The following is an 18,380-nucleotide window of genomic DNA, read 5'->3' as shown; positions in this document are numbered from 1 at the left end:
AACTGTATTAAAACATTAATTTATTACCCCAGTAAGGCAGTATGCTGGTTGCTAACCACCAAGTGCCACAGAATGGAAGGACACATATCAAGCAAGATTTTATAAAATTTCACTTTTCAATGGTCTTCCAAAACTAAGAAAACACACAAACACTGCCCGCAATAAGGATAGCAGACAGGTGCTGCATCCTCCAGCTTATAAGAACAGCTCTGCTGATTACTATACAAAGTTAGCCTGCATAGATTCCAAAATTTGGGCTTTTCTATTGCATATTCAGATTTTCATTCGGTTCTTCATTTTTGTTATCATTACTTCTTCCTCACACTTCAGGCAGCCAGTCCAAAGAGTTGTTTTTAAGCAGGCATCCTATTCAAATACCTATTCAGTAGGCGGGTGGGGGGTAGAAGCACTTTCATTAGGACTGGTATAGACCTGAAGCTAAAAACACTCAGCATTAAGGACTACGTGAAAGAGCACTGTCTTCATTAATAAACTATGAAATCATTGCTGCTTCGGAATAAGATTAGCATTTCAGACTGAATTTATTTCTAGCAGGAAACCAGGCTATAACTGATATATGCTATGCAGCTATTATATAAATATATCACTTCCTTACTGGATACAGATTTGCAGTCACAAATAGGAATAAACAGATATTATTAAAGAAGTTGCACAGACACCTGTATCTTCATTAGTTCACCTGATGATGGCAGGAGTTATTATCAGATTATCAGAGCACAGAGGAGCCATCTGGGTACTGCAGAGCCTTGGAGACCAACCTGAGAGCACAAGGACACATCAACCTTTCTGCTAACTGTGCAACCACAGATTGCTGACAACACACCATATCATGAGCATGGCAGTGCCAAGGTAGAAAAACTTAGTAGCAAGAACTTAGAGCTAATATAGTACTATATACATCATGGTCTATGACGCAATGAAACCAGTGTACTAGATTGAAAACGGATGGACTCAAGAGACGGGGGTTTTAAAGTTGTGTTTAGAAACTACCTATCTTCAAAATATAATAACACAGAGCTACCAAGACAATAATTAAAATATAAACAGAGACAGATTGCACTTCTGTCTTTTTTATTTTTTTAATTTGGATTGCATATAATACCAAAAGTGTCACTGAAGCTAAAAAGTGTGACTGTTTAGAGACCACGTAGTCTGCCACAAGTGCAGCCCACTCGCAAGTTTTGTCTTACGGTACTCTTCATAAAAAGTTCGTGGTTAACAGCTCAGGTCAAAAGAGGTAAGAATATTTAATGGTTTAAACAAAAACAAAAAAAAAGGCAAAAAAAAAAAATAGTCACTCTAAGAAACTGCTAATTTCCACAGACTTCGAATTACAAGAAGCCAAAAATCCTATATATAAAGTAGCCCAAAGAAACAAGACCTGAAGTTAAAAAAAATTGGCACTGCTTCCATTTTAAAACTCGTGAGAGCTATTTTGTGGTGGTGTTTTGCCACTTCTAATAATGACTTCTAAGGAGAAAAGTCTCCAAGTAAGAGACAGAGCTACAATAAATGTGCATTTTAAAAATAAACTGTAATCTCACAATCCCTACTAAATAAACACTGCTGTTGATGCAAGCTTCATTGTGCTCTACAGCAGTACAAGCTGCCCAGGATACTTTTAAAACATGCAGACTAAAACATGCAAAAAATTTATCCATAACCCCCGAAGTCCTGTTTTCTGGGAGAGAAAGAATTTACAGAGACTCGATACAATTCTAGCCCCTCTTTTCCCCTGTTCCCTCATTGCCTTTATTAACTCAATATGCCCCTACACTCACTTTAAAGACTTTGCTGCTATGGGAATTCCATATTTTATTGTCAAGGAGAAAAATAAGATTTTGGTGATTAAACGTCATAGAAGCTCTGACTTTTGAACACCCCAATCAAATCTACGACCTTAGAAGTACTCTGTGTATGTGTCTGAAACTCTTACCATTCTTATCATAAAAAGGCACATATGTTCTACCTTGCATTTAAGAACCAGGTACACAAATTCTCTCTCCCTTCCCCCAGAAAGCTTCTGGATAATTTTAACATAATTTCCTCATGTGCATTTTCAATTAGTTTCCTAGAAACTTAGGAACAAAAATATTTTGTTTCCCCCTCCTCCCAGTATGGACTATCTGCAGCATAAAGGGATTCTTCTCTTGTCTAAGAGACATTCAAGGTTAGTGAGGCTAAAAATTTACCTCTTACCAACTAACCCATAAAGTCAGCTACAGGATTGCAAGCCTGGGTTCCTTTCCTCCACATTCCTAATCCACATTGCAGATGGAAAAAGAAATACAAGCATACGTACCAAATATTGTTCCGTTCCCCCAGTAAATATGCCAGAAAATGTTTTCTGCCTTCTATCACAACTAGCTGTTTCCACTGTAAATCTCATACAGTTGTGTGTTTTCCTCCTTTTTAATACTGTAACTGTCTACATAGCTGAATGTTTAGAATCACTCAGCTTGGAAAGAGTGTGCAAGTAATCATTAAATCATTATGACTTAAATAAAAATAAGCATAAGCCAGGAAATTCAAAATTAAACTCAATACCAAGAGAAAAGTCTCCCTCATGGCTCCGGGTTTATGTATGCTCCTGCTCCTTCAAAAGATGTTCTCCAAGGTCTGGAATCAGAGCTCATGCTAACCAGGAATGGCTCTCTCTGGGGTAGGACTCCAGGAAGACAACTGTCTTTGAAAATACAGTTCTACTGAATAGTCTGCAATGCCTTCTGAGCAGTACAGCTCTGAAACTTAGGTGACTACAGTTAAGATACTCAAAAAATCAGGAGCCCGATCTTCACATACTATCACCAGCGTTATCTTTCCCAAAGGCGCATAATGCACTGCTGTGTGTAAGAAATCGGAACATCCAGAAGCTGCAAATTCTCCCTAAACTATATGATCCTGACTGGGGACATAGGTTTATCTTTTCTGACACTACGACAGTGTACCCTGACTGCTGGGAGCAGTCTAATTTGCTATTTAGCTGTGACTGACAAAGCGGAATGGATTAATTCAATAAAGCTCACTAGGAGCTACAAGCATTCATCACTGCATCAAATCAGGACATTTAGGTGCCCGAACAAGACATTAGGAGGCTAACAAAAGTATCCATGATTGAACATCTGTATGCAAGGTGCAGCTATAAACTTTCTGTGTGGCATTTAACAAACCCAGTACATACTTGACGATTACAATCATGAATGTGTGCATTTTAACCAAGACACCAAATCAGGTTTAAGTAGAAAGGTGTAACTCCCAAAGCAAATCAACATGAAAGGAATTACACCAGTAGATGTTGAACTCATTATGGTGACACTTAGCTTTACCATTGTATGTTGTTTTTCCCATTTTGTAGCCAGTGCCCAGACAACTGACTCATGGCAGAAGCAGAGCTAGAAGGGAAAGGGTCATGGCTTTCCAGCTGGTGAACAAATGGAAAATTGAAGATAGCCAGAGCTACATACATTTTTTTATCCCTCAAAGTTCATAGGTACTCAGGTCCCCTTATCTCAGCATAAAATAATATGTTGTTCCAAAGATACTGATATTTTAAAAAAGAAAATTGCCAGCTGTTAGAAAAACAGTTTTACAAAGCTTCTTCAATTCAGGAGATAAAGAAATCACCAAGATGAAAAAAGAAAAGCCCAACACCTGCAAATGTTCTGAAACAGTTGTTACATGCTAGGGTAAGTTTGGTGCTTTCATTTGATTCCTCAAATATTTTGAAAACATTAAAATCTAGGAGAAAAACATTGTTAGATTGATATTACTTGCAAAGGTTTTGTAAACTGGAAAGTAGCAAGCCCACCAATGCCCTGTAATTAAACAGCACCATGAAAAAGTCACACCATTCTTGATGTTAGTAATTGGCATGTAACCACAGAATGTAAAATAAGTGCTAACACCAACTGTGCAAAGCCCCTGGAAGCTTTTTTAACTCTGTGCCTCAAAGAGATCCCTTTTAAGGCAGGGGAAAATGTACTGGGTTTGGCTGGGATATAGTTAATACTCTTCATAGTAGCTGGTATGGGCTATGGTTCAGATTTGTGCTGGAAACTGTGTTTACAATTCAGGGATGCTTTAGTCATCGCTGAGGAGTGCTCGCACAGAGTTAAGGCCTTTCCTGGTCCTCGCCCCACCACACTAGTGAGCATGCTGGGGGTGCACAAGAGGCTGGGAAGGGACACAGCCAGGACAGCTGACCCCAACTGACCAAAGGGATGGTCCATATCATATGACATTGTGCTCAGCAGATAAAGCCTGGGGAAGAAGAAGGAAGGGGGGGACATTCGGAGTGATGGCATTTGGTTTCCCAAGTAACTGCTACGCCTGATGGAGCTCAGCATTCCTGGAGATGACTAAACACCTCCCTGCTGCTAGGAAGTGCTGAATTAATTCCTTACTTTGTGCAGCTTTTGATTTACCTGTTAAACTGTCTTTATCTCAACACAGGAGTTTTCTTACTTTCACCCTTCTGATTCTCTCCCTCATCCCACGTCAGGGGGAATGAGTGAATGGTTGTGTGGGGTTTTATTGTCAGTTGGGGTTAAACCATGAAAGGGAAGAATGGAAGAACACAGGATCATTTGCATGCTACCATGCAGCATAAAGCTTATGCAAGACTGAAGACAGTGACAACTTTTCTTTAGCAAACTAACCTCTCTATTAAATTGAAGGTTCTATGCGTGTTCACAATCTCAGTAAATATGAGAAGCTTCTCTTTTTTTTTATTTACTTACTCATTATTAAGGAACCCTTTGCCTTTTGCATCTTTCCAGAGAGGCATGCTCAAATACAGGCTCCAAAACACCATTGTAGACTTCAGTTGGATAGACAAACATAATGTAGATTTTAGTAGCAATTCCAAAAAGACTTTAAAGATTTAATATTAAAATATAATCCATTTTAAGTCAGTGACTTCAGCAAGATAGTTTATGATTCCTCATTTGATTTGCTAAATTAGCCTTAGGATGCTGTACTTCTGTCATATGTGATCTGTTTCAGTGGTTTAAATCACTCCATGAAAATATTTTCAGGAAAAAACAGCTATTTATATGTATTGATGTCCAATTCAGTACCATTCCACCGACATCACAGGGACCTACAGGAGATCACATCTCTGAGAAGAAAGATAGTAGAGGGTAATCTTGCTTTTCTTATTTCAGGATCAAAAAGAAAAGCAGGAAGGAGCTGTGGGAACTACAGGAAACAGCAGTATTAGCACTTGACATTGTCAAGAAAGAAGTAAATTGCAAAAAGCTTCTTTTGTCTAGGAAATATCTGCTGGGGGGGGGGGGGGGGCGGAAGAGGAGGGATGGTCAAGACTTCATGCTGCTGCCATCCAGCAGAGTGAAGAGAAAAGCACCAGGCTGGCTCATCCACAAACAGGAGAAATGTATGTGCAGGCACATTCATCTCAGCACTTCTACAATCTTGTACAGCCTTAAAGCTGCCAGAAAAATTAACCCCCAGCTGACCACTGCAGAATGAGAGGTCACAACTAGGGAACAACCTGGGCCCCAGCTGGCAATGTAGCTCCCAATCTTTTCCAAAGCTCTTAAAGTGCTAAATGTTACCCAGCCCACAAACACAATATTTAACAGCTTACCACGCCTGAATATGCAGCTTTTGTTAGACAGTGTGAACCTGTGAGAGGTCAGGTCATGTTCTGAAGCTGCAATTTATTTATTATTTTTAACTCCAACAAAAGTAGTCTCAAGGAAAAGATTGTTTACAAAATATCTGACTCTAGGAATTAATCTGTCCTGTGAGGGAGCAGCTGCTTCCTAACAGTTTAAAAACTGCATTTCAAACACACAGGACTAAGGCTGGACCATTCCCACCCAAATGTTTGTTACAAAATAATGCTTACAGGTCAGATCTGCCAAAATACCCAGGCCTATGGGTAAGTTCAAACATAATAAAATCCTTAGATTGTAGAAAATAAACAGAAAATAAAACATCAAGCTAGATTTTAAATGGTGATAAAACACTTGCAAAACGGCATAGATGGAGAAGAGGTGAAAAACCAGCAAGACCAACTACTGTGGTGCTAAGGCTTTCAAGCTCCTCACATGAGAAGGATAAAACTGTAAATTTAAATCAAGAGCAGCATTTTATTTTTAAATTGCTTTCCAAAGCACAGTAGTTCTAAAAGTAGCAACTTCAAAGAGTAAAGAATGTCTAAAGTGGCTTATTTCAAGTTTAGAGTGTTCTGAAAAATCAGCAGCTTTATCTAATACCCAGCAGGAATCATACATATCCCTCACAACTAAGGCTGATCCAAGACCATAAAAGAAAGTAGTGTTTTATAAAACTTGGTTTGGTGGTTCACCATGTCATCCATGGAGACCCAGGTTCACATCACTACCTTAGATAAAATATAGGCCTTCAATAAACTTCCTTTTTACAAAACCAATACTGTTATAATAGCACAGAAGGTTAGAAAATGCATCCTGCAATCCAGTTTGTGGTTCACATTAAGCTATAGATATCAATAACTAATTCCACATGTGAGACAGACCTCCCAGAGGGAGATTTTAATCAAATAAGTGATGGCAAAAGCGAGGTTTAGTATAACTCCCTGTACTAACTATATGTTGTTCTGGTAAAACGTTACTGTACTTTAGCAGTGGAATATTAGTAGAACATACATCTGGTTTAGTTATTTCTGTAAGGCAGTTTGTACACATAAACCACAGAGCAATAATTATTTTATCATTACAATTTTATTAAAAATGCGCTTTAAATGCATTTGCCCCATCTTTTTAACTGCTAATGTTGTCCAGATCCATTCCCACTTTAAAAAAAAAGAAAAGGGGGGGGGGGAGGGACAGACAGCACAGAAAGGTTTATATTAGCTTTGTACTGTTAATTGGACAGAAGACTCTGTACTGCAATGTTGATTAATGGTTCTGCTCTCTAGATGGAGATTGCAAGTACAAAAGAATTAGGCCCCTGAATTTGCATATTTTCTATAATTACAAACTTGATCACAACTCTCTCCCTTGTTCAGGTTTCTCCCACACACTCCTACACTTCTGGTAGTTTAATTTACACAAGTCTAGGTGCTGACAGGTACAATCATCTGATACCTATGATACATGACAAGTCAATCAATCTGCGTACCTGCTACGGAACTTACACTGCAAATGACTCAAGGTCTAAAATGCTGAAAAATCAAACAAAAGCCTAACTTTCTTCCACAAAGACCATTTTGCTCCAGTAAAGCACCACGTTTTTTAATTGCTCTCATTTCAGACAACTCATTTATGACCACAATAAATACACTTCCATCAAAATCCGCTGACTTAAAGACAGCGAATACATTCTTTTTAGACACTCAGACAGAACAAAATAGAGCTAACCAAATGAAATGAGGTCCAGACTGACAACTTTGCTAGCCAGAGGGAGAGCATCACAGGCAGATGGGAATACAAGTCTTGGCAAAAGGAAAAAAGTCAGCAGCCAAGTCCTACTGAATAACCAATATGCAGATGACAGGGAAAAAAACTGGAGAGTTTAGTAAGTAGCTATGATACACATTTTAAAAATGCATTAAGAATAGCTTCTAAATAAGGGGTCATATTCATCTGCTCTGCTGGTGGTCCTTCTCTGCAGCTGCCTTGTTCAGAAGTCCTGCCAGTCTACTCAGATTGCACTGGGATGGTCTCATGTATTTGATGTGACAAATCAGAACTCACATGACAATAAATGTGAACTCAGTAAGCAGCTACTGGTCTTGTGTAGCAGCCACCATTTCATATTTATTGGACACTCAGCCCAAAGGTAAAAACAAAATGGAAAAAACAGGCTTGTCACCCCAGTGCCAACAGCTACCATCTGCTGGAGCATTTTTAAAGCTGCTTTTAGCAGCCCATCCTTCACTGACCATCCTGAAGAAGAGTCAGTGGTTTTAATACCCTTTAAACATAATTAATCATATTTCAGTTTCCTCAGTGATATATTCTGAAAAATCTTACAGAAACCAAAAGCCACAGTGTGGCAGCAAACCAGCCCAGGTCCTTCACTACCCATTTCCCCAAATTCCTCGCTCTCCAGTCCTTGTTTTTGCTCCTCCACCTCAGTTTTTCTCCAGGAGTATTTGAAGTACTGCTGTTTGTAGGGCAGTAATGAGGATTGGATATAACTGAACTGATTAAGGTTTAAAATAATTCCTAAAGAACTATCTGGGGTATATCTGGGGTTGGGGATATTTTTAATGTTTGGGTTTTTTTTACCTTAATTTCCTCTCTGTTCCAGTCTGCAGCACAGCCTACGAAACAGTTGTGCTAGGTCATCTGCACAGGGTTTAGCTCAAGGTTAGGTAGGTTGAAAAACGGTAGCTCCTTTCTACGGGCCCATTACCAAGCATTCAGTTTCATATCAATACTGGTTACTTATTTAGTACAGATTTTAGCCAACCACCTCTTAAAAACATTTTCATAGAAATATAGAATCATAGAATAGTTAGGGTTGGAAAGGACCTTAAGATCATCTAGTTCCAACCCCCCTGCTGTGGGCAGGGACACCTCACACTAAACCATGTCACCCAAGGCCACGTCCAACCTGGTCTTGAACACCGCCAGGGATGGAGCATTCACAACCTCCCTGGGCAACCTATTCCAGTGCCTCACCACCCTCACAGGAAAGAATTTCTTCCTTATATCCAATCTAAACTTCCCCTGTTTAAGTTTTAACCTGTTACCCCTTATTCTGTCACTACAGTCTCTAATGAAGAGTCCCTCTCCAGCATCCCTATAGGCCCCCTTCAGATACTGGAAGGCTGCTATGAGGTCTCCATGCAGCCTTCTCTTCTCCAGGCTGAACAGCCCCAACTTTCTCAGCCTGTCTTCATACGGGAGGTGCTCCAGTCCCCTGATCATCCTCGTGGCCCTTCTCTGGACTTGTTCCAATAGTTCCATGTCCTTTTTCTGTTGAGGACACCAGAACTGCACACAACACTCCAGGTGAAGTCTCACGAGAGCAGAGTAGAGGGGCAGGATCACCTCCTTCAACCTGCTGGTCACGCTCCTTTTGATGCAGCCCAGGATACGGTTGGCTTTCTGGGCTGCAAGCGCACACTGAAGCTGGCTCATGTTCATTTTCTCATCAACCAGCACCCCCAAGTCCTTCTCCGCAGGGCTGCTCTGAATCTCTTCTCTGCCCAACCTGAAGCTGTGCCTGGGATTGCTCTGACCCAGGTGTAGGACCTTGCACTTGGCATGGTTAAACTTCATAAGGTTGGCATCAGCCCACCTCACAAGCATGTCAAGGTCCCTCTGGATGGCATTCCTTCCTTCCAGCATATCAACCTGTCGTGGTTTAAACCCAGTCAGGTAACTTGTTCACTCACTCCCAGTGAGTGGTGCCGAGCTGACAACAATCGAGGTCCGTGTCCGTCCCCCCCCACCAGGGCTCTCCGCTTCCCCGCTCCCGGAGGAACGGGGAGGAGGATCGAAAGAGTGCAACTCCTACGGGTTGAGACAAGAACAGTCCAGCAACCAATGTACACAAATCACCACCGCTACTATCAACTACAACAATGATAAGAGAAAATAACAAGGGAAGAGAATACGATACCACCGGCCAAGAAAACGAGTTCCATATGGAAGCCCGTGTCCTTCCGGGTAACTCCCAGTTACCCCTCACCCCGGGCATGACGTGCTGTGGTATGGAATACCTCCCTGGCTAGCCCGGGTCAGGTGCCCCGTCTCTGCTTCCTCACAGCTTCCCCTCCTCCCTGGCAGAGCATGAGCCTCACAGAGTCCTTGGTCAGGGTAAACATCACTTAGCAACAACTGAAAACATCGGCTTCACCAACACTGTTCTCAGGCTGGAAGTCAAAACACAGCACTGCACCAGCTAACACAAAGGAAAAAACATGACTGCTACTGCTGAACCCAGGACACAACCGAACCACACAGCTTGGTGTCATCGGCAAACTTGCTGAGGGCGCACTCAATCCCACTGTCCATGTCGGCGACAAAGATGTTGAACAAGACCGGTCCCAACACCGATCCCTGAGGGACACCACCCGTTACTGGTCTCCAGCCGGACATTGAGCCATTGACCACAACTCTTTATATGCAGCCATCCAGCCATTTATTTATCCCCTGAGTGGTCCATCCATCAAATTGATGTAGCTCCAATTTAGAGATAAGGATGTCATGGGGGACGGTGTCAAACGCTTTACACAAGTCCAGGTAGATGACATCAACCGCACTACCCCTGTCTGTCAGTTCTGTAGCCCCATCATAGAAGGCCACCAAATTGGTCAGGCAGGATTTCCCCTTAGTGAAGCCATGCTGGCTGTCACCAAGCACCTTGTTGATTTTTCATGTGCCTTAGCATGCCTTCCAGGAGAATCTGCTCCAAGATTTTGCCAGGCACAGAGGTGAGACTGACTGGTCTGTAATTCCCCGGGTCATCCATTTTCCCCTTCTTGAAAATGGGGGTTCTATTTCCCTTTTTCCAGTCATCGGGAACTTCACCTGACTGCCATGATCTCTCAAATACGATGGCCAGCGGCTTTGCAACTTTATTCCCCAGCTCCTTCAGGACCCGAGGATGGATCTCATCAGGACCCATGGACTTGTGCACATTCAGGTTTTTAAGATGGTCTCGAACCAGTTCCTCTCCTACAGTGGGCCCAAGGTCTTCATTCTTGCAGTCGCTGCATCTGCCTTCCAAGACTTGGGTGGTGCAGTCAGAGCCTTTGCCAGTGAAGACCGAGGCAAAGAAGTCATTCAGAACCTCAGCCTTCTCCAAATCCTGTGTAGCCAGTTCTCCTGAGAGCTTCCTGAGGGGGCCTACATTCTCCCTAGTCTGTTTTTTAGAATCCCTTCCTGTTATCCTTAATACCTCTAGCCAAGTTAATTCTAACTGGGCCTTAACTTTCCTAACCTGGTCCCTAGCTTCCCAGACAGCATCCCTGGATTCTTCCCAGGCCGCCTGTCCTTGCTTCCACTTATTATAAGCCTCTTTTTTCATTTGAATTTTCCTCAGCAGCTCCTTATCCATCCAAGGAGGTCTCCTGGCCCTCCTGCTGCACTTCCTTCTGGTTGGGATGCAACACTCCTGAGCTTGTAGCAGGTGATCCTTGAATATCAACCAACAGTCTTGGGGCCCCTCTGCCCTCTAGGGCTGTATCACATGGAACCTTACTAAGCAGGTTCCTGAAGAGGCCAAAGTCTGCTCTTTTGAAGTCCAGGGCAGTGAGCTTGCTGCACGCTCTTCTCACTGTCCTGTGGATCTCAAATTCAAGCATCTCATGATCGCTGCATCCAAGGCTGCCCTGGAGCGTCACATTTCCAACCAGCCCTTCCCTGTTGGTGAGCACGAGGTCAAGCACAGCACCTCTCCCTGTCGGCTCCTCTATTACTTGCAGAAGGAAGTTGTCTTCCACACAATCGAGGAATCTCCTGGATTGCTTGTGCCGGGCCATACCATCCTTCCAACAGGTGTCAGGGTGGTTGAAGTTTTCCTTTCTTCCTTGGCTCCATTCTACCCTTTTCCCTCCAATGCACTACAAGAGACCGTAACTTTTTTCTAGACTGTTCTTCTTGGTGTCTTTTGTCCCCCCTTTCTGCTACAGTCATCCTCTCCCAGTATTTACATTGGGAAAACACAAAGCACAAATTCCAGAACAGGTAAATGGACACAATTCTTTCTAATTGCCTAGACATTCTAATAAAGAGCTCTCCCACAAGATGGGGTTTTGTTTTCTGGGTTTGGTGGGAGATTTTCTGCTTTGGTTGAAACTGTACTGCAGCTTTTAAAATGCTCAAGACAGCTGGATAACACAGAATGAGTCATCTCTATAGGTCTGCCTTGGTCTCACACAATTTGCAATGCAGGAATGTCTTTTCAAGCAAGAAAAAGTGTAAGCAACAATATTAAAGAAAAATAAATAAATAAACCCGTTAATCCAAAAGTTACTTGCTTAAGGAGATTTTACAGTTTGTTCTAGGAAGAAAGGATTTGTCAGTTCCTACTAGGTACACATTTTACTTAAGGTCAAAGCAGCAGCATAAGAAAGGCAACACCCAATGATCCAAAAGAAAGCTTTTTCATTTTTGTTTGAGTCTGTGTTTTAATTCTGCATAATGCAAAAATTAAACCATGGGCTACACACTTTGAGGTTTTCTTCTGATTATTTTCAATACAAAACTTAAAAAGCAAGCAAACAAAAAACCCCAACACTTGTCTTTATCACAGTATGTATAAACACACAGAACTGAAATAAAAACAAAGCTTTCAGTAAGAAAAGTTTTCTCTGTTCTTCCTAGTGTCTTCAGAAGGGAAAAGTTATTATTTTAAAATTCCAATCTTACAGCGCAATCACCTTGAAATCGTTTGAAAATAAATCAAAAAAGTAATTTCAAATCAACAGGACAGCACCTAATTTGCCCTCCTGGTGAAGACTTGTCAAACATTCATCAGACATACTACAATCAAACTCTAAATTTCTAAACTCCAAGTTCATTGTCCATTCTCAAATTATCTATCCACTGATACCAACTAAATAGCATCCTCTGAAAACAGCTGCCAGCCTTCAGATGCAGCGGGCCAAAAACAGTCTTAATAACCTGAACATTCTCTAAACACTATTTTATGTCAAAGGCTAAAACTCAAAAGACCAAAGGGAATTTTAAACACCATGGTAGTACTTCACAAAATACTGGCTGAAAAGAAGGCAGTGCACTAAAATAATTATTTTCAGTACCTTATTTAGGAAAATTGTAATGCTTTTATTGCCCTAGAATGTTTGCATTTAAGTGTGAAACTCTCCAGAAGACTGAAACATTAACTTTCAGGGTGCTACTTTTGTTCCTCTTTGATGCACCTGTCTTTATTTATTTTGAATTTACAGTGATTATCCTTACAAAAGGCTTGTATTTCGCTCCTTTACTTCACATGGAGTGCCTGGGAACAGGAAACTGCAATGCTAAAGGTAGAGGCCATGCAAAGTTGGAGTACAAAGGACTACACAGACAAGTACTCATAAACGTATTATAAAGCCCTTTATTATTATTATTGCATTTCTTGGTTATGTTTTACTGAAAAGTGCAACAACATGCATCCCTATGAAACATTTTCCTTTTGTTAAATCAGTATTTTTCTGAAAGAAAGTGATTTCACTGAAATTAAAATTGCATATACTCAGCTTACTCATTTGTATAGCAACTGGTGTAAATAAGATTTGATTTCAACTGGGGTATCTTGATGCCAGTAAAACACATGCAGATCTGGGAGAAGGAAGTTAGGGGATTTTGGTGGGCTTGTTTGCTTATTCTACTTGTTTGCTCTTGGGCAAGAAGTTAAAAAATGAGAAACAGTCATTTTATTAAGACAATAATACATCTGAGTCATAGCTCCGACTAGGGGGAGAAAAAATACATGCCAAAGGCATGTGCCCAGGTCTTATGCATCTGTTAAACTAGAACAATAAGAGCTCTATCTTTGCCTCAGGGAGCCTGTAGATTATATCAGCTGCTGCACTTGCATGCCCCACCAGACTAAGCTGAGTTTGCAAGATACAAGAGGATAAGAGCATGAATGAATTCTTTGCAAAAGGCAGCCAGATATCCAGTGCTCAACAGTAAACAGAATGAGGAGGGAGCTGCTGGAAGCAAGGAAAGCAACTGAAAAAAAAATACATCCCCAGCATCAAGTAATAGCAATGGATAATAACACATTGTTTAAACAAAATGTAAAACCCCCATATTAAACTGCTTTAAATGTTCTTTCAGCATTAGACATCTGTGCTTATTTTGGGAAGTTGACTAAACTACTAAGAATTATTGTGTACTTGAAAACTCATTTAGCACCTGTTTAACAGTGATTGAGGCCTTATGAATAGCTTATGGAGAAAGACAACTCACCTTGTATAAAGCAGGAATGATCTGGTGCATTTTCAGTCGATTAAATACAAAGATATCGTACACCGCTGAAATGGCCAGAACAGTCACTCCTTGCTCCTTCCACAGCATGCTGCATCCTGCACACAGCCCCGTTCCCAAGATCCAGCCCCATGTACTTGGTGAGGAACCTCTGGTTGAGCAGTGCTTCACATAACACATCAGAGAAAGCAGAAAGAAGAGACAGGCTCCAATGTCTGCCCTCCCTACGATCCCTGCTACAGCTTCTGTGTGGATCGGATGAGACGCAAACAGCAGGCCTGCTATCAAGGTCCAGTACCCATCCCCAAACAGGATCCTAGAGAAGTTTGTGAAAAGGCCTGTGACTGCAGCATGTAACAAGACATTCACAAGGTGGTAGCCCCATGGGTCCATCCCTCCAACAGCATGGTTAATACGGAAGGAGAGTGTGCAGAGAGGTCTGTAGGACTTGTGGCTCCCACTGTGAGTGAGCAGTGTCCCCCAGAAGTCATTGTAGAAGATATGGGTCCACGGCGTCTCTGGCAGAAGGTCCTGGTTTGTCTTGATAGCTCGACTACAAAAGACAAATAAAAACTTAATTTCAACAGAAGGAAAAGGGTACAAATGAAAGGCTGTGAAAATGCAATCACACTGCTACCAGAAGAAAGAATGGTATTGCTTTGGTGCTGCTTTAATTTAAGTTTTAAATTTTTACAGGAGGTGTTAAAAAACTACGTATCTATTGACCTCCCACTAAAGCAAAATTTCCATATAAATTGGCTTTTAAAACACTGAAAACAGATGTTACGCTGCTCCATTCTATTAAAACACCCTTCAGTGACACTCTTCTGAGTCTAAACCAGGAGTAACCGGTTAAGATTTGATGAGTTATAATTAAAACATAAAAGAAGTATGAAAAACTGACAAACACTATTGTTGAAACAACAGATTCCCCACTAATTCAGTACTAAAACCCCCAACTGGAGATTTATACTGAAATTTTAATTTAGATGTTGGAATGGATCTCACTGACATGGATGAACAATAAATACGGCAGTTGGTAGGAGCATGCAAATCTCTGGTGCTGAACAGGGTACTCCCACAGCTGTCTGTACATATTTTAACTGACAATATTTTCTGCTAACACCTTGCTGGAGGCAGACAGCAGAATATTTTACAGATGAAAATAAACCTTCCTTTACATTTCTTGTATTTACAAATCAGGAAAAAGAAAACATTTTTAGGTTGTAGTAGCTTATGAATTCAAGTCTGTGTCAGCTTGACTGGGAAAAAAAGCGCTGCAGCTTTCAGCATTTATGTTTCCAACCACCCTGGCAAGGACTGGTGCCAGCCATTAGCAGTCTCCATGTCAGTACTGTAAAAATCTGTCTCGTATAGTGTTTGTACAAATCCAATCATTTGCATTTAAAATTTATGCTGTGGGAGAAGGTGTGAGACCTGCTTACTGCAAAAAGATGACTGGAATTTAATTAGTTACTTGCCTTCATAAGCAAAGTTATATTTAAGCAATTCTTTAAAGATGCACTGTTATTACCACTGAGCTTAACTCATTTAGCATTTATTTTATGAGATAATTAAGAATCCAGCCAGCTCAAGTCCCCTCAGTTAAAAATACTAAACGAGTGATGATTTAAATCAAATTCTTTACTCATTCCCTCTTTCTGTGTTTCCAATAAATATCTTCCCACAAGTAACAATTTTTCAATTCACATGAGGGAGAAAAAAGAAAAAGAATTGTGTGAAACACGACTCAGGCCTGCATCTGAAATGTACTACTCTCATTCATACTCCAAGATTCCCCTCACATTCTCCATTCCTTTGGAATGTGTATCCAAATCCCTTTTTCTTTTATTTTATAGTTTTAGTTTCAGGAATGTTGTCTTGTTCTATAAAGAAAAATGCTCAAACACTGATATACTATGCCACAGAACCTCCACGCAAATATTCTAAATACCATGCAGCTCAGCATTTCCATTGTCCGGACCACATTGCTGTAATGCTTTCAGACACACTTCCTCTCGGCATGTCCTTTTGTCTCTGAGCGTATGGAGGTTATGGAGACGTCAAATTAAATCCTTTAAAGAGCTAATGATGCTTTCTACAATACTTGAAAATCTTCATTTTGACTTCTGCTCATGCCATGGACTGAGTTGCTTTCATTTGTTTTCCCGACCCCACACACATTTTTCTCATTTGAGTCCTGTCACAAAAGAACATTGGAAAAAAACAAGAACTCTGTTTTCACAATATTTATCTCATCCTCCTGTGTAGTCCTTTCCTAAAATCTAATTCCTCTGTTTGTGATTTCAGTTTGTAGAACCACTACCAGAACCACTATCAGAAAACTAGGAATGCAAGAATAAAGCAGGTGTTGGGCTAGAAAGAGTCCTTTCTCTGAGAGAAACATATTATGTTAGACTACAGATTCCCAAACACTAAGAATGGCAATCAGATGTCAGGATTTAGAGTTGACACCCTGAACTGCAAAAGTGTTTGTTTCTTGCGGAAATACTAAGAAAAATAAGTTGCAGTAATATTACCAGCACAACTGCCCCAGTGGCATTCAGCTACAAAAAGCCTAGATAGTGCACCGGTTCATTCCCAGGAAATTGTAGCTCTTATATCTTTTACAAATGTGGCCATTTCCAATATGTGAAGCCATGCAACCACTTAAAAAAAATAAAACAAACAAAACAACAACAAAAAAAAAACCCTGAATAAAATACTTCCACACTATGCTGCTGCACTTGCTAAGAGACCAGCCCTCTCCCTCTAAGCCAATGATTTTCATGCAGCACATACTCATATTGGACTCATATTCCCCACCAAAAGTAAACTGCATTTCTCCAAATCATCAAGAAACCTACTGTACATTCTGAAGGCATTAATTCAGTCAAATTTTATATACAGACTTAGCAAAATTATGCAACCCTAATCAGTTCCTGTTCCTGGTTTTATTAAAAATATATAAAATTAAAATAAATCAAAAGGAAGCCTTTTGATCACCCTGTATTTGAGTATGGATTTCAGCTGGCAATTCTGAATTACTCCTAGTTTCTCGTATGTGTAAAAGCAACCGATTCTGCTACCTGCCAGTCAGCACGACAAATACAGCTGGCAATTCCAACTTACTCAGCGATTCAGTCAGGTCAAATGTTGTATTCTCTATGAGTCAAAATTTTAAATAAAGTTAAAAGCCCTTTCCATATGGTTATTTTATGCTAAATGTTAAAAAAAAAAAAAAAAAAAATCAAAAGTCTAGCGAATGGTTTGGAATATTAGAAAAGCCTAATACAAGAGCAAAGCTAGACATTCTACAGCAAAGAAGTCTCACATAATAGTCAACAACTACTCTGTTTCACATTATAAAATGTAAGAAAAAATACAACTTGGCCAACACCAGACTTGACTGCTCAGGAGGATGCAAGATTATGAGCACCTGAGATATTAGAGCCAGGCAGCTCTTTGTCTTTTTGCCCACAAAAGCAAAAGTCAACAAGGTCTCAGTAACACTAGGACAACACCCTAGACACCATTATTGCAGGACCAAGAGTCCATGCAAAACCACCTGGGGCCATGTCCATCTGCATCCCCAGCCCAGCTGTCTAACAGCACTGGCAAGATAAACATGAGGTGAAACATTCATCTCTCTGAAGGGGAGAGAAATACAAGCTCTGTAGCTAATAAAATAAAAGAATAAAAATAAATAGTACTAAATTGTTCATATCAAGGCCCTGAGGGCACTAGAAAGCCCTGCCAGCCCTGACCCTCCTCCCTGGGGCTCCCCCAACTTGTCCACAGCCCAGAACCCTATTTCTGCCCCACAAGGCCATCAGCCCCTGCCTCAGGGCACTCTCCAGCTCCCCACAGCCCTGCCCTGCCATGGGTGTCCCTAAGCCAGGCCCACATCTTGGCCTGTCCCCAGGGAGGTGCCCCAACACACACACACACCCAGCTGCCCTGCTCCTTGCTGGGGCAAGGCCCTGTTTTTCTTTAATTACTAAATTAACAAGCTGTTAACTCTGCCGCAGTATTGATGCTTAGCTGCCAATTTCAACAGCAGTTTTAAAAGCAGCCCCTCTTCCCGGCCTGGCAGGTAGTGCTGATGCGTCCTTTGTAAAGCCTCCTGTGCTGGCAGGAACCTGGGCTCTCCACAGATAGAAAATAATATTAATTGCTGGCTCCGGGAAAGACTCTGGGATGAAAGAAACTACAAAATGTCTTATTAGCCTTGTCTTCTCCTTCAGTCACAGTTTACCTTCAGGTTACATCCTGCAGATTAGTCCAATCTTGCTAATGGGCATAACAAGAGAAACTCTCCAACTGCACTCATCACTCTTAAACAGAGCTGTAAACTCTGTTCTTGCTAAAAGGCAGCGGGTCACCAGGGAAAGTCATTTTTCAAAGCTCCAACTCAACTGGCATTTTTACTTTCAACCAGCCTCAGATAAGGGT

At 41.0% G+C, this 18,380-nt stretch overlaps 1 protein-coding gene across 6 annotated transcripts in view; it reads right to left on the bottom strand.

Moving 5' to 3' along the window:
* The window catches only part of TMTC2 (transmembrane O-mannosyltransferase targeting cadherins 2), a 269,879-nt gene that overhangs the window by 153,137 nt on the left and 98,362 nt on the right, over positions 1–18,380 (bottom strand). For 4 of the 6 annotated variants that reach the window (XR_009963880.1, XM_062613860.1, XM_062613857.1 and 1 more), the window contains exon 2: positions 13,908–14,478. The exons of 1 other annotated variant lie outside the window; for it this stretch is intronic. Coding sequence is in view for 4 of the 5 variants with exons in the window: in XM_062613860.1 (XP_062469844.1) it covers positions 13,908–14,478 (571 nt within the window). In the remaining variant the exon portion in view is untranslated. Of the gene's footprint in view, positions 1–13,907; positions 14,479–16,465; positions 16,841–18,380 lie in introns of those variants that run through there. One more of the 6 variants, XM_062613858.1, reaches the window with a different exon arrangement.

This window comes from Pezoporus occidentalis, unplaced genomic scaffold (genome assembly GCF_034315485.1).
Source record: "Pezoporus occidentalis ecotype Australia unplaced genomic scaffold, CSIRO_AGI_Poc_V1 ctg17, whole genome shotgun sequence".
NCBI lineage: Eukaryota > Metazoa > Chordata > Aves > Psittaciformes > Psittacidae > Pezoporus > Pezoporus occidentalis.
Note: the sequence above shows the minus strand (reverse complement) of the source record. Positions and strands in the feature narration are given on the sequence as shown.